Source organism: Crinia signifera, chromosome 1 (assembly GCF_055691185.1).
Source record: "Crinia signifera chromosome 1, ASM5569118v1, whole genome shotgun sequence".
Classification (NCBI taxonomy): domain Eukaryota; kingdom Metazoa; phylum Chordata; class Amphibia; order Anura; family Myobatrachidae; genus Crinia; species Crinia signifera.
In genome coordinates this window covers 464934467-464947635 of record NC_139217.1, presented here as the reverse complement: position 1 = coordinate 464947635, position 13169 = coordinate 464934467, and the positions used below count along the sequence as shown (strand labels likewise).

The following is a 13169-nucleotide window of genomic DNA, read 5'->3' as shown; positions in this document are numbered from 1 at the left end:
AGAATTAATGGAGGGGGATCTGTGAGCCAAGGTCACTTACCTGTGTCCCACCGAGGCCGCTGCCAGACCAATGTAACAGCCGATAGGAACCCCGAACTTCACCGCCTTCAGCACAGGGTGGAGTATATTAGCCTCGGTTAGATCCGGCACGGCGTCACACAGCTGCTCCCGTCGGTCATTCCTGTGCAATTTAAGCCTCAATACCAAATCCCAGGCCCACTGGTTAAAGCACGCCTCCGGGGTCTGCCCTGTCCGGACTATGCTGGCCAAATAGGACACCTACCAAGAACACGTCAATCAGCAAACAAAATGATCACTCCAAAATAACACGCAGCACTCTTACATGCAACAAGAGTATCGCAGCCCACTAAACGAAACATGCAGCACATAAACAGTTAAGAAACATGAAGACAATAATATCTGCAGAAGTCTGAAAAGGTAGTTAACCCTTTATGCTGCAAGACAGGATTGCACGCACAGCTACTTTCAGGCTGACCATTGCACCCAGCGCGGGCGGTGGGCACATTTCCAAATACTAATATCGGGGCAGATGTATGAAGCCTGGTGAAAAGACCACACACCAGCCAATCAATGCCCAACTGTCATTTTTCAAACGGATGATTGGCCGGTGCGGTACCTTCCACTTTATCTCTTCACCAGGCTTCATACATCTGCCCCAACGACGGCTGCAGCCCTAAAACCAACGGGCGGGATAGGCTTCCACATTCAGACACCGGATGAAAGGAGGGTTGCCGCGGGCGTACGGAAAAGCTGGTGCGAATCAGGCCCTAGGGGAGAACAAGGTTAAAGTTACCTGCTTTATGCTCTCCGAGATCAGACCGGTGTAGGGTTTGTCGGAGATAAACTTCTGATATGCCTCTAGGACCATGAGGGCAACCTCCACGTGAACGGCGTGATCCAGGTGCAGGGTGTTCTGTGGGCACAAGGGTGACATTAGGCATTGGTACAGTGTATAGACCAATCCCATCCGTACCCGATGCACAGGTCACTATTACCAGCTATGACGACGGTTGGTTGGTTGGTAGTAAGGAGGCGACATATAGTACATATGACTATTGTAATCTCTATACCAGCGATTTTCAACCACTGTGCCTGTGGAGCACTCGTGTGACAGAGATGTCCATACGAGTCAACAGCCACCTCCCACAGTTCAACTGTTATTCACTGGTCTCTTGTTTTCATGTGAGGGCCAATGATTTTTGTTACCTGCAGGGATTTTAATCATAAGAGGACCAACGGGTTATTTTTTTTTCCTGTGGGGGCCAATGTGTTTTTCCACATGGAGGTCGGATGGTGTGCCCTGGCAATTTAAAAATCTTGTTGGGTGTGCCGCGAGTTAAAAAGGGTAGAAAATCACTGGTCAATACAGTAGTCTACATGCCCCAGATAAAGTCCTGCAATCACTGGCTAGCAGCTGCTGGCTCTTGGTTCCGTACCGTATCATTGAAGCCCCAGTTGAGCCCCTCGAGGATGACGCAGGCCAGCTTGTTCTCCACCTCTGAGAGGTTATGATTGATCAGCCATTCCCGGATGATGCCAATCTCCGTGCTGCTCGGCTGCCAGCGGTGTAAGGGCAATTCTTTAAATAAGTATAAGGAGACCTGACGAGAGAAATAAGACAAGTGACCAGGTATCAAACCCGGAGCTCAGTAGGAGCAGCAGCAGGTCACAACATGCTGGGTAAAGGGCTATACAGGTATCGGAATATAAAGAGGACGGTAAGGGGCATATTTCTCTACAAGGTCTATACCTCAGTGTTCACACAATACGTAGTTATTCTAGGATGTAGAATATGCACCCCATTTGCTGCAGGGTACACTGGTCCTCAGAGAATGACATCTGCAGTGCCCCCCCAGCCCCCAGAGGACAAGGTCTGCAGTGCTCCCCCAGCCCCCAGAGGACAAGGCCTGCAGTGCCCCCCCAGCCCCCAGAGGACAAGGTCTGCACTGCTTACCAGCCCCCAGAGAACAAGGCCTGCAGTGCCCACCAGCCCCCAGAGAACAAGATCTGCAGTGCCCACCAGCCCCCAGAGAACAAGATCTGCAGTGCCCACCAGCCCCCAGAGGACAAGGTCTGCGATGCCCACCAGCCCCCAGAGGACAAGATCTGCGATGCCCACCAGCCCCCAGAGGACAAGGTCTGCGGTGCCCACCAGCCCCATAGGACAAGGCATGCAGTGCCCAACAGCCCCCAGAGAACAAGGCCTGTAGTGCCCACCAGCCCCCAGAGAACAAGGCCTGCAGTGCCCACCAGCCCCCAGAGGACAAGGCCTGCAGTGCCCACCAGCCCCCAGAGGACAAGGCCTGCAGTGCCCACCAGCCCCCAGAGGACAAGGTCTGTAGTGCCCACCAGCCCCCAGAGGACAGGGCCTGCAGTGCCCACCAGCCCCCAGAGAACAAGGCCTGCAGTGGCCAACAGCCCCCAGAGGACAAGGCCTGCAGTGCCCACCAGCCCCCAGAGAATAAGGCCTGCAGTACCCACCAGCCCCCAGAGAACAAGGCTTATATTGTATACTAGCACCCTGAGTACAGAATCTTTCATGCCCAATGACAATGGGTCTGTACAGCACACTGCTCCCTGGGGAAATGGTCCTGTATCATACACAGTCTATAACATGGGAATGTTAGAAAATAACCAAGGATTCTCCTTTCCCCAGGAAACGGCCTAGGTAAGGTCACAGAGAATATAGAACAAGCTCTCACCATCCCCACTTTCTCTATGGTCTCCCGGACGCGCTGCAGGAGGACTGATATGATGACGCTGTGCGCACTAGTAATGGTGGCAAGTAGCTCACGGCCCACTTTAGAGAAGGCTTCTCTTGTAGACAGACTGACGTAGGACACCTGGGGAGGAACACAGAAGAGCTGCCATTAGCACACATAGCATAGGACCATAATACAGCTAAACCCCATGAAAGAAAGCAATAACCAGCTATATCAGCCAGGGCTAGCCGGGTCCAAATACAACATGTATAAACCTTACGCGATTCCTAACACATATCATTGTAGAGGAGATGTATAACTGAACTATATGTATCCATGTATACCGGTTGGTCTTACAGGATACTATCAGTATGTGCCTCATGCCTCACTGATGATACCTGGGTGACATTATGGCAGTGCCAGGGGGCTATTTAAGTGCCGGTGACCATGGCAACTGCACATTTCTTTATGTTACTCACAGACGGCCTCTATGTGCCACACAGAACACGGCCTGGGCCACACCAGCGGGCGTACCTCATAGATCTCCAGAGCGATGCTCTTCACCAGCTCCTCGTCCACATCCATCTGCTTGGTCTGTGCCATCTGAGCGAACGTGGTGAGGAGGCAAATGCCCTCCGAGCTGTTCATGGTGGAGAAATACTGCTCAAACTTCTCCCGGTTTACAGGGTCTTAAGGGAACACACGAGTAAATGATAAGTGACCCGCATAGACTGCCGCAGACGGGCAAATATACCACTAACTGGCAGCATCTTCCACAATTACAGTTATTGGGTCAGAGACAAAAATCATCTGTATGTGTGCCCACAATGGAATAACAAATGGGTATATTCGCCAGTTTACAGAATGTGCGCATCTCGGTGCAGAGCCGGCCCGCTGCAACGGGAAGATTCAACGAAGCGCGAGTTGGCATTGGCCGGTACCTCCATAGTCTGCGAGCAGGAGTCCGCTATGGAGGATTAGTGCGCGTAGCCACCTGGAACCTGCTGTACCGCGCTTAATTGATTCTGCCCCTACACCAGCCGCTCACTTACAGGGACGCCCATAAAATGATAGGAGTTCCCCTGGTCCGGGACTGTGTCTGCCCCTTACTCAGCTTTGCCCATGTTCGTCCTGCTACTAAGTGGAGATGCAATCCAGTCGCACATTACTCTGGATCCCCCTTCAGGCTACTGTATCGTCCATGTTTCCAGACTCTTAAAGGCCCCCATAGACTTTGGACACTTTTCACACAATTCCAAAGCATCGAGCTGAGAAAATCAGGTGAAAATGTACAAATCGTAGGTGCCTAAGGGACTGATTCAGCCCTGTTCCCGTTATCGGGAAACCGTGCGTGAACAAAGCCAGCAATGACTTGTCATCGCTGGCCATTAGCAACAAGATTGACAAGTGGACGGAGTTTTTTTGTGAGCGACACCCCAGCGTTTTCTGGGAGTGCGGCTGAAAAATGCAGATGGTTTCCGGCCGTTGAGGGGGAGGGCCACTGACATCAGCAGCGGCCCCGTTCTCCCCAGGGCCATCGCAGCATTGAGTAAGTCTAGGCTTAGGTGGTGATGCACATGGGGGGAGGTGGGGGGAGCTTCATTCGATGGTGAGTGATTACAAATGGATCTCGCTGGGATGCCATTCGCATCTATGCACAGGGGCGGGATTTCACTCTGCCGGGGAGGCGACTAACTGATCGCTGGGCTGCAAAAACTTGTCTGAATCGGGCACAAAAATTCATTTGACCGGTCCTGTTCCCATCGGATCAAACGCACTTAGATAAATATACCCCTTAGTTCATACAGTGACTGCAGAACACTGCTCCGTACCCGCGACTCCCTGTCGCATACACACATACATTTTGCAGAACACTGCTCCGTACCCGCGACTCCCTGCCGCATACACACACATACATTTTGCAGAACACTGCTCCGTACCCGCGACTCCCTGCCGCATACACACACATACATTTTGCAGAGCACTGCTCCGTACCCGCGACTCCCTGCCGCATACACACACACACACATTTTGCAGAACACTGCTCCGTATCCGCGACTCCCTGCCGCATACACACACATACATTTTGCAGAACACTGCTCCGTACCCGCGACTCCCTGCCACATACACACACATACATTTTGCAGAACTCTCTTCTGCTTTGAAAACACTGATTTCACACTGATTTAAAAGGAACACATTTTGCCCCTTGAAGTCAATATTCACCAAATGAGGTCTCACATCACCTTCTCTAATGCTACTTAAACCTCCTGCTGAGATTCCCCTAACAAGTTCTGAACATGAAATACCATTTAATGTGGATCTGCAGGTAGCCACGTCCAAGGTGGAATACAGGTCCTCCACGTTCTCACTCTCCGCGTGGTGCAAGAGGTAGAAGATCTTCCAAAGCATTACGTTGGACAGGGTCCCGAACGGCATCTCAGACATAAACAGCCAAATCCCCAACCTGCAGAGAATTGGAGGAAGACAATTTTCTCAATTCTTAATAAAATAGGAGCAACCTTCTGAAAATAAGCGCGCCTGCTAAAAAGGGCCAGTCGGCCTATGTCATTTCCACGGTGAGCCAGATTCCCGATGACAAAACGCGTTAGCATAGTGCTGCTTACATGAGGACCTGCGTCCTAGATGACGGTGTCAGATAGGAACAAGCTTCTCAATATCAGAACTCTCAAACTTAAAAACGCCAGCTTCTGTAATTCCCGCTCTGATCCAGGGTCGGCGGATGAAGAAACGCGTTGGTCATACCTACTGCATAACATATACATTCCCGAGTCGAAGCTGTCTAGATCGACAGTTATGGGATCGACCACTCGTAACCATCGATCCTGTAACAGTGATGGGAGTGAAAGTGCCCATACATGGTGTGAAGATCGCACCCGTTATGAGCTGGATCGCATCGTAACGCATGCGTTTTGCGTGCGATGCGAGGGCAGTACAAAAAGTATGTGCAGCACATACTTTTTGTACAATGCGATGAGGTGCCACATTGCATTGCAAGGTGAAAACGCACTGTGTATGGGCACCGTTAGACACAAGCTGGAGATCCACAAGTTTTTCAGATTTTTTTTTGGTGCAGCCCAACTTGGTTCGTAATTTTCTATCCAGGTGGACATGGAGTTAGATTAGCGGGCACAGCAAGCCATGCGAGGGGACACTATGCACATTCCACGGGGGCCCCTGTGACATTCCGCACAAAAAAAAACCCTGTGTTGATGTGGTGACTATCGACCTCATCTCCATCGATCTCCCGCTTGCGCCTAACTCCCCCCGTTGTCGCGCTATAGTCCATCGACTTGCTTTAGGTGTCTAACCAGACGCCTTCGACCAAGATCTCCATCGCCTATCCCGTAACCACTGCATAATGGAGGAAGGTATAATGGAACCAGTATTAACGCATTGAGAAGGCGCCACACTGTAATCCTGGACAGCACCAGGCAAGTGCACGGGATTTATATTATGTGTACATGCATGACTTGTATTATTTTGGGATGCGGTCATTTGGTCTACTGCATTATGGTAGAAAGTCATTAGGTCGAATCCATTAGGTCGACATGCTAAAAGGTCGACATGACTCTAGGTCGACATGGGAAAAGGTCGACATGATTCTAGTTCGAAAGGTCATTAGGGTACTTCTTTACTTTCACGGCGCCACTAGATAGGACAGATAGGACAGATAGGACAGATAGGATAGGATACGATTTGTATGCGATTTGACATAAGATATCGCATAAGATATAGGATAAGATTTACTATCCATTTCATTACCCCACTATCCACTAGGGCGTGGAGTGAGAATAGAATAGTGTGGCGAGCGCAGCGAGCCACCGAGCCCGAAGCGTGGCGAGTGCAGCGAGCCCCGCGAGGGGACACGGAATGTATTTTATGGAATTGCATGCAAATGGCATGCGATATTGGGGACTTGCTTTCAAACAACATCCGTGTCCCCTCGCGGGGCTCGCTGCGCTCGCCACGCTTCGGGCTCGGTGGCTCGCTGCGCTCGCCACACTATTCTATTCTCACTCCACGCCCTAGTGGATAGTGGGGTAATGAAATGGATAGTAAATCTTATCCTATATCTTATGCGATATCTTATGTCAAATCGCATACAAATCGTATCCTATCTAGTATCCTATCTGTCCTATCCTATATCTTATGCGATATCTTATGTCAAATCGCATACAAATCGTATCCTATCTAGTATCCTATCTGTCCTATCTAGAGTGGCGCCGTGAAAGTAAAGAAGTACCGTCATTAGTTCGACAGGTCATTAGTTCGACAAGGTCATTAGTTTGACATTGTCTATGTCGACATTCACAAGGTCGACATGGAGTTTTTCACTGTTTTTTGAGCCAACATGTGCCGACAGGCGGTATTTCATGCCCTACCATCCACTAGGGCGTGGTGGGAGAATAAAATAGTGTGCCGAGCGTAGCGAGGCACCGTGCCCGACGCATAGCGAGCGCAGCGAGCGATGCGAGGGGATGCAGTGCACTTTAAACTGTGTCCATGTCGACTGTGTTGACATTCAGGTAAAAAAACAGTGAAAAACCCCATGTCGACCTTGTGAAGGTCGACATAGACAATGTCGAACTAATGACCTTGTCGAACTAATGACCTGTCGAACTAATGACCTTTCGACCTAGAATCATGTCGACCTTTTCCCATGTCGACCTAGAATCATGTCGACCTTTTAGCATGTCGACCTAATGGATTCGACCTAATGACTTTCTACCATAATGCAATAGACCAAATGATCCCAACCCATTATTTTATACATTAGAGATACCATGAATAAAACGCCACTGTATACATTCTCTCTACTTCATATGAATATAAATGAGACACACAGCCACCAAGAAGGGGTATTCGGATCATTCTGACCCCTATCAGCTGCACATGGTTATATGGTCACTTTGCACTTCTTTATATTATAAACATTAAATTACTGAATGTTCCAATCATATCTGCCCGATGACATACATATAATTAGAGACGATGATTAAAGGACGACGTGAGGATGTATGACAGAGGAGGCGATAATAGTCACATGTCTCACCTCTTAGCCCTGAGGACATGCAGAACCGCTGTCAGGAAGAGCTCGTCGTACACCGCCTGCAGCTTCCCCAGCGAGTAGATCTCGGAAACCTTCTCACTGTCGCGGTTGCTGCTCAGGTACATGGCCCAGTGATCACTCAGGTAACACAGCGTCATCCTACGAGAACACAACACCCATATGAGACCTGGGACAGAAACTCACTCAGTGCCAGGACGAGCACAGGATCAGCGGATATATGTTCTGTGAGCGGACGTGTCTAGGAAACCGTTACATCCAAATAAAACAGAGCGAAACAGGTGCAAGTGGGTCCTCCGTGCCGGGGCATTCTGACATTTGTGGTTCTACAAGTGTCAGCATGCCCTACAACCCTTAAAAACAGAGAGAGAGACAGAGAGAAAGAGGGAGAGAAAGAGGGAGAGAGAGAGGGAGAGCGAGAGCCAGAGAGAAAGAGAGAGAGAGAAAGAGGGAGAGAAAGAGGGAGAGCGAGAGCCAGAGAGAAAGGAGAGGGAGCGACAGAGAGAAAGAGGGAGAGAGACAGAGAGAAAGAGGGAGAGAGAAAGAGGGAGCGACAGAGAGAAAGAGGGAGCGACAGAGAGAAAGAGGGAGAGAGACAGAGAGGGAGAGAGAAAGAGGGAGAAGGAGAGAGAGGGGGAGAGAGAGGGGGAGAGAGAAAGCGGAAGAGACAGAGAGGGATAGATAGAGGGAGAGATAGAGGGAGAGAGAGAGAGAGAGAGAGAGAGAGAGAGAGAGAGAGAGAGAGAGAGAGAGAGAGAGAGAGAGAGAGAGAGAGAGAGAGAGAGAGAGAGAGAGAGAGAGAGAGAGAGAGAGAGAGAGAAGGAGAGAGGGAGAGGGTTGTGGGAGAGAGGCAAATTGTTACTGTATACGTGGTGAAGTGGCGAGAATGGATAGTGCAATCAATAAAAGACTACAGCGCAATGGACTATGCTGGTGCTACATAGATAAATGTTACTAAATATAAGTACATGGTGCTGTTCCCCCCCCTCCCAGCTTGAGAGCTGGATTATTTCCAGGCAGAAGTGTTAGTTTTCTGTACTCTGCAGCTCTGCCTGCGGTTCCCTTTAATCGTTGCTAGGCTACTAATGATCTGGTAATGAGCGGGGCCGCAGGGAGCTATAGGAGAGAGGTCACATGCAGCGTGCGCCCCTGCAGCAGCAGGAGAATACGGCCAGGTCTCACATACTGTACAGTATATAGGGGAATCATAGGTGTACATGAGGCAAGGAGCCAAAACAAACACTATACATAGTACTTTCCAATCATGTCTGCACATAGGTGAAAAGTGTAAATCTAACCGTTCCACAAGTGTGCGTAATTCTGACCCTGTCGCACCTCTGCCACAGAGACGGGCTGATTGCCCTCAAACAGCGGCTTCCTGTCAGTCAACTAGCGACTATGGAGATTAAAGTGCGACTAACTGGTGATAAGGATCTTTGTCTCTATTTGCGACTGCGCATGCACTTTGCAGCCGATGTGCAAAAGCTCATTCGATAATCGATAGGATTGCGAATTCGCTGACAGCCTTTATGTCTGAATAAGGTCATACTGTATGTGAGCACTTCGCTGTATAGAGAAGCGCTCGCAGAATAGTGATGCGATAGCATAAATTTGCATTCGCATTGCTGGGCGGGACCTGGCATGCAGGGTAGCTTAGCGCTGTAATGGGCGCCCCCCCCCCCCCAGTATGTTAGTACCGGCAATGTGAAAATTTCGCAAAACTACAACTTTACACTGCCACTCCGCTAATACACGCTGCAACTCCTTCTTACTGATTACCGGTATTTGTGTATTATCACGGCGCCCATCGCCTAGTATACCATTACACTAAATAAGCTATACGAAGGTATGTGATGCAACGCGATATTGTACAATAAAATATCGCATCGTATGCCATTAAATGGCATGCGATGCGATGGTATACGATTTTTAATTGTACAAGCACCCTGATGGGTCCTTACATTGTCAACGCCACCCCCAGTATCAACGCCAACCCGAAGTGTGGCGAGCGAAGCGAGCCCCGCGAGGGGATGCTGAATACATGTAAAGTAATACGTGTGCGCTCGCCATGCTTCGGGCTCGGTGGCTCGCCACACTATCTAAAATCAACTCCACACAGACATGGATAGTGAGGGTATGAAAAGGTCAGAGGATGCGTACCGCCGCCCCTCACGGGTGCGCTGCGCTCACCACGCTTCAGGTTGGCATTGATACTGGGGGTGGCGTTGACAATGGGGGGCCATTTCACATTGTAAGCACCCATCAGGGTGCTTGTACAATTAAATGCATCGCATGCATTGTATGCCGCTATATGGCATGCAATGCGATGCGATGCCCTACGATGCACATTGTGGGCGCCGTGATAATACACAAGTACCTGATTTCCTCCTCCCATTCCTACTGCCAAGACTTTTCACATGCTGCTCCCTTTCTCTGGAACTCTCTACCTCTCTCTGTGAGACTCTCCAGCTCTCTAATAAAACTTCAAATGTGTTCTCGAGACCCACTTATACACCGAACCCAGACAACTCTCACCCTAACCCACTGATCCACACTCACGGTCTCTGCCCCATCTGTGTCACCCGTGTTTGTGTGCCCCTACCCTTTAGAATGTAAGCTCTCCTGAGCAGGGCCCTCTTACCGAATATGCTTATCCTTCTCTTACTTAAACCATCTTTGATGGCACCAAATCCCTTGGGTTCTGCCACCCTGATACTGATGCAGCTCTGGTTATTGTATATTGTATTGTAGTCACCTGTAAGTCACTGTTTTGCTTATTCATTTATGTACTCTGTAATTGGGCGCTGCGGATGCCTTGTGGCACCAAATAAATAAAAGGATAATAATAATCAATAATAATAATATTATTACAGATTAAATGATGAGATCAGTGCCTATTTATTTTCCAGCAGAATCTACGTCCCTCGGTTACACACAAGCAGTAACGACTAAATACCACCTGTATAGGCCAAGTCTCTGTGGTACATGGGCGGCACTCACACTCATCCAGTACCAAACTCAGGTTCCAGGACAGAACCGCATGCAGCTCAGCCATATTGTGAGGAGGCAGGAAACGTGGCAAATGTTGTGGAACTACAAGCGTCAGCAGAACATGGAGATCCAAAGGGTACCTCCCACTGCAACTGGCACTCATTATATTTTTGCAAAGACCTGATAAAAAGCAATAACCTGACATATAGGAAGAGCTTGGGAACCCACCGAATAATGCAGCCAATCCGCTTCACAAACTGCCGATATCGCGCCCTGTTAAAGGTCTCTAACCCCAGGGCCAGGAGCTCGATTAAAGAGTTTGCGAATGCAAATAGCTTCATCATTTCCTGCGGCGTAGTCTTCTCCGGGAGATAGTCACCTGGTGGGATGACGGAGACAAAATAATGTAACATGTAACACGCCAAAACAGCACTGACACCTTGTGGATCCCTACAACAACTCAGACAGAACGGAGATCGTGGATTGGTCAGTATAGGCGTTAGACATAATCAGCCACATTACAATGCCCACACGTGTGGATTAGGGCAAAGTACCAGCTCACCTCTGGAATTAAATCCAAGAACATTTTTGAAAAGATCTTTAAATGGAAACTGCCCCAACAAGGAAATTAAGTCATCCTCGGACAGCAGCATCCAGCTCGTCTCTGGATCCTCATCCTGCGGACAAAAAGACAAAGCGAGTTAGAAGTGTGTTTATGGGATATTAGCGTTCCATAATCCTGTTATAGCCCTCAGGCCTAAACGCAGCGAGAGGACAATTGGGTGTAACTTAGCCACAGCGCATGAAGACACATCTGTAATACCAATGATTATTCTGCCATGGCTTAAAATACAGCACCCCTATATTAGCCTATGGGTACAGCCGTCCCGACTATAAATGGTCAGATCTGATTTGGCCAAACAATGATCCTGTTTCTGAAGCCTCGGGATCCTCCCCGTGTTTTATAGGAGCCTGCGCTGAAGTACAAGATAATAAATGAGTGTCACTCACCTCCTCACCCCCCTCATCCACCAACGTCCAGTTCCCGGATTCCTTCCCAGAGCCGGAACCTTTCCTTTCGTTGGGTTTCATGTGACACAGAAAGTCGGCTCGATTCCTACCAGAAAATAAAGAGTTCATGTATTTGTTCAATGCAATATTTATACCCACCTGACATATAAGCTATTGATTATAGACCCTGTAACCCACCGTATGGGCATTTCCAATTGTGTGTGTTCCTGTGGCTCTATTCATCCATCTAGAACCCAGAACTGTGCCTTCTATTCATTATGGCAGGGGTTCCCAAACTCGGTCCTCAGGACCCCACACAGTTCATGTTTTCCAGATCACCTGACAGATGCACTCATTACTGACTGACACATTTCAAAAGATCCACAGGTGGAGCTAATTATTTCACTTGATTCTGTGAGGAGACCTGCAAAACCTGCACTGTGTGGGGTCCTGAGGACCGACTTTGAGAACCTGTGCATTATGGTATCCAGTCGACGGATCTACAATGTCTAGATGGCCCATGCTTAGTCGAGCCCGTCTCGTTAAACGCCTAAAGATCATCAGCCACATCTAGAAACGCCCGTAACGGGAGTTAGACACCAGCGTTAGAGCGAAGGGAGCGCGGTTGACAGTTTTTCCCGTTTTTTTGGTGCCAATTGTCACAGGTTCACTCGGTTCATATTTTACTTTATAAAGTGAGATTGTAATCGTTCGGCGAGCGCAGCGAGGCACCGTGCCCAAAGCGAGGGGAACTGTGCACATATACAGTGTCCATGGGGGTATTCGGACCCTGGGTCAACAATGTCTAGGTCAACAATTACTAGGTTGCCCCACCTGACAGGACACATGAAACAAATCCTAGGCGCTGCCCCGCCTGACAGGACACATGACACAAATCCTAGGCGCTGCCCCACCTGACAGGACACATGACACAAATCCTAGGCGCTGCCCCACCTGAGAGGACACATGACACAAATCCTAAGCGCTGCCCCACCTGACAGGACACATGACACAAATCCTAGACGCCGCCCCACCTGACAGGACACACGACACAAATCCTAGGCGCTGCCCCACCTGACAGGACACATGACATAAATCCTAGGTGCTGCCCCACCTGACAGGACACATGAAACAAATCCTAGGCGCTGCCTCACCTGACAGGACACATGACACAAATCCTAGGCGCTGCCCCACCTGACAGGACACATGACACAAATCCTAAGCGCTGCCCCACCTGACAGGACACATGACACAAATCCTAGGCGCTGCCCCACCTGACAGGACACATGACACAAATCCGAGGCGCTGCCCCACCTGACAGGACACATGACACAAATCCTAAGCGCTGCCCC

At 49.5% G+C, this 13169-nt stretch overlaps 1 protein-coding gene across 1 annotated transcript in view; it reads right to left on the bottom strand.

Annotated features, from left to right (window-relative positions):
• The window catches only part of EPG5 (ectopic P-granules 5 autophagy tethering factor), a 99500-nt gene that overhangs the window by 60924 nt on the left and 25407 nt on the right, over positions 1-13169 (bottom strand). The window contains exons 7-16 of the mRNA XM_083155341.1: positions 11818-11923; positions 11369-11483; positions 11035-11185; positions 7801-7956; positions 5033-5190; positions 3258-3412; positions 2724-2864; positions 1458-1622; positions 815-934; positions 41-279 (exon numbers count right to left, since the gene is read on the bottom strand). Of these exons, the coding sequence (XP_083011467.1) occupies positions 41-279; positions 815-934; positions 1458-1622; positions 2724-2864; positions 3258-3412; positions 5033-5190; positions 7801-7956; positions 11035-11185; positions 11369-11483; positions 11818-11923 (1506 nt within the window). The remainder of the gene's footprint in view (positions 1-40; positions 280-814; positions 935-1457; positions 1623-2723; positions 2865-3257; positions 3413-5032; positions 5191-7800; positions 7957-11034; positions 11186-11368; positions 11484-11817; positions 11924-13169) is intronic.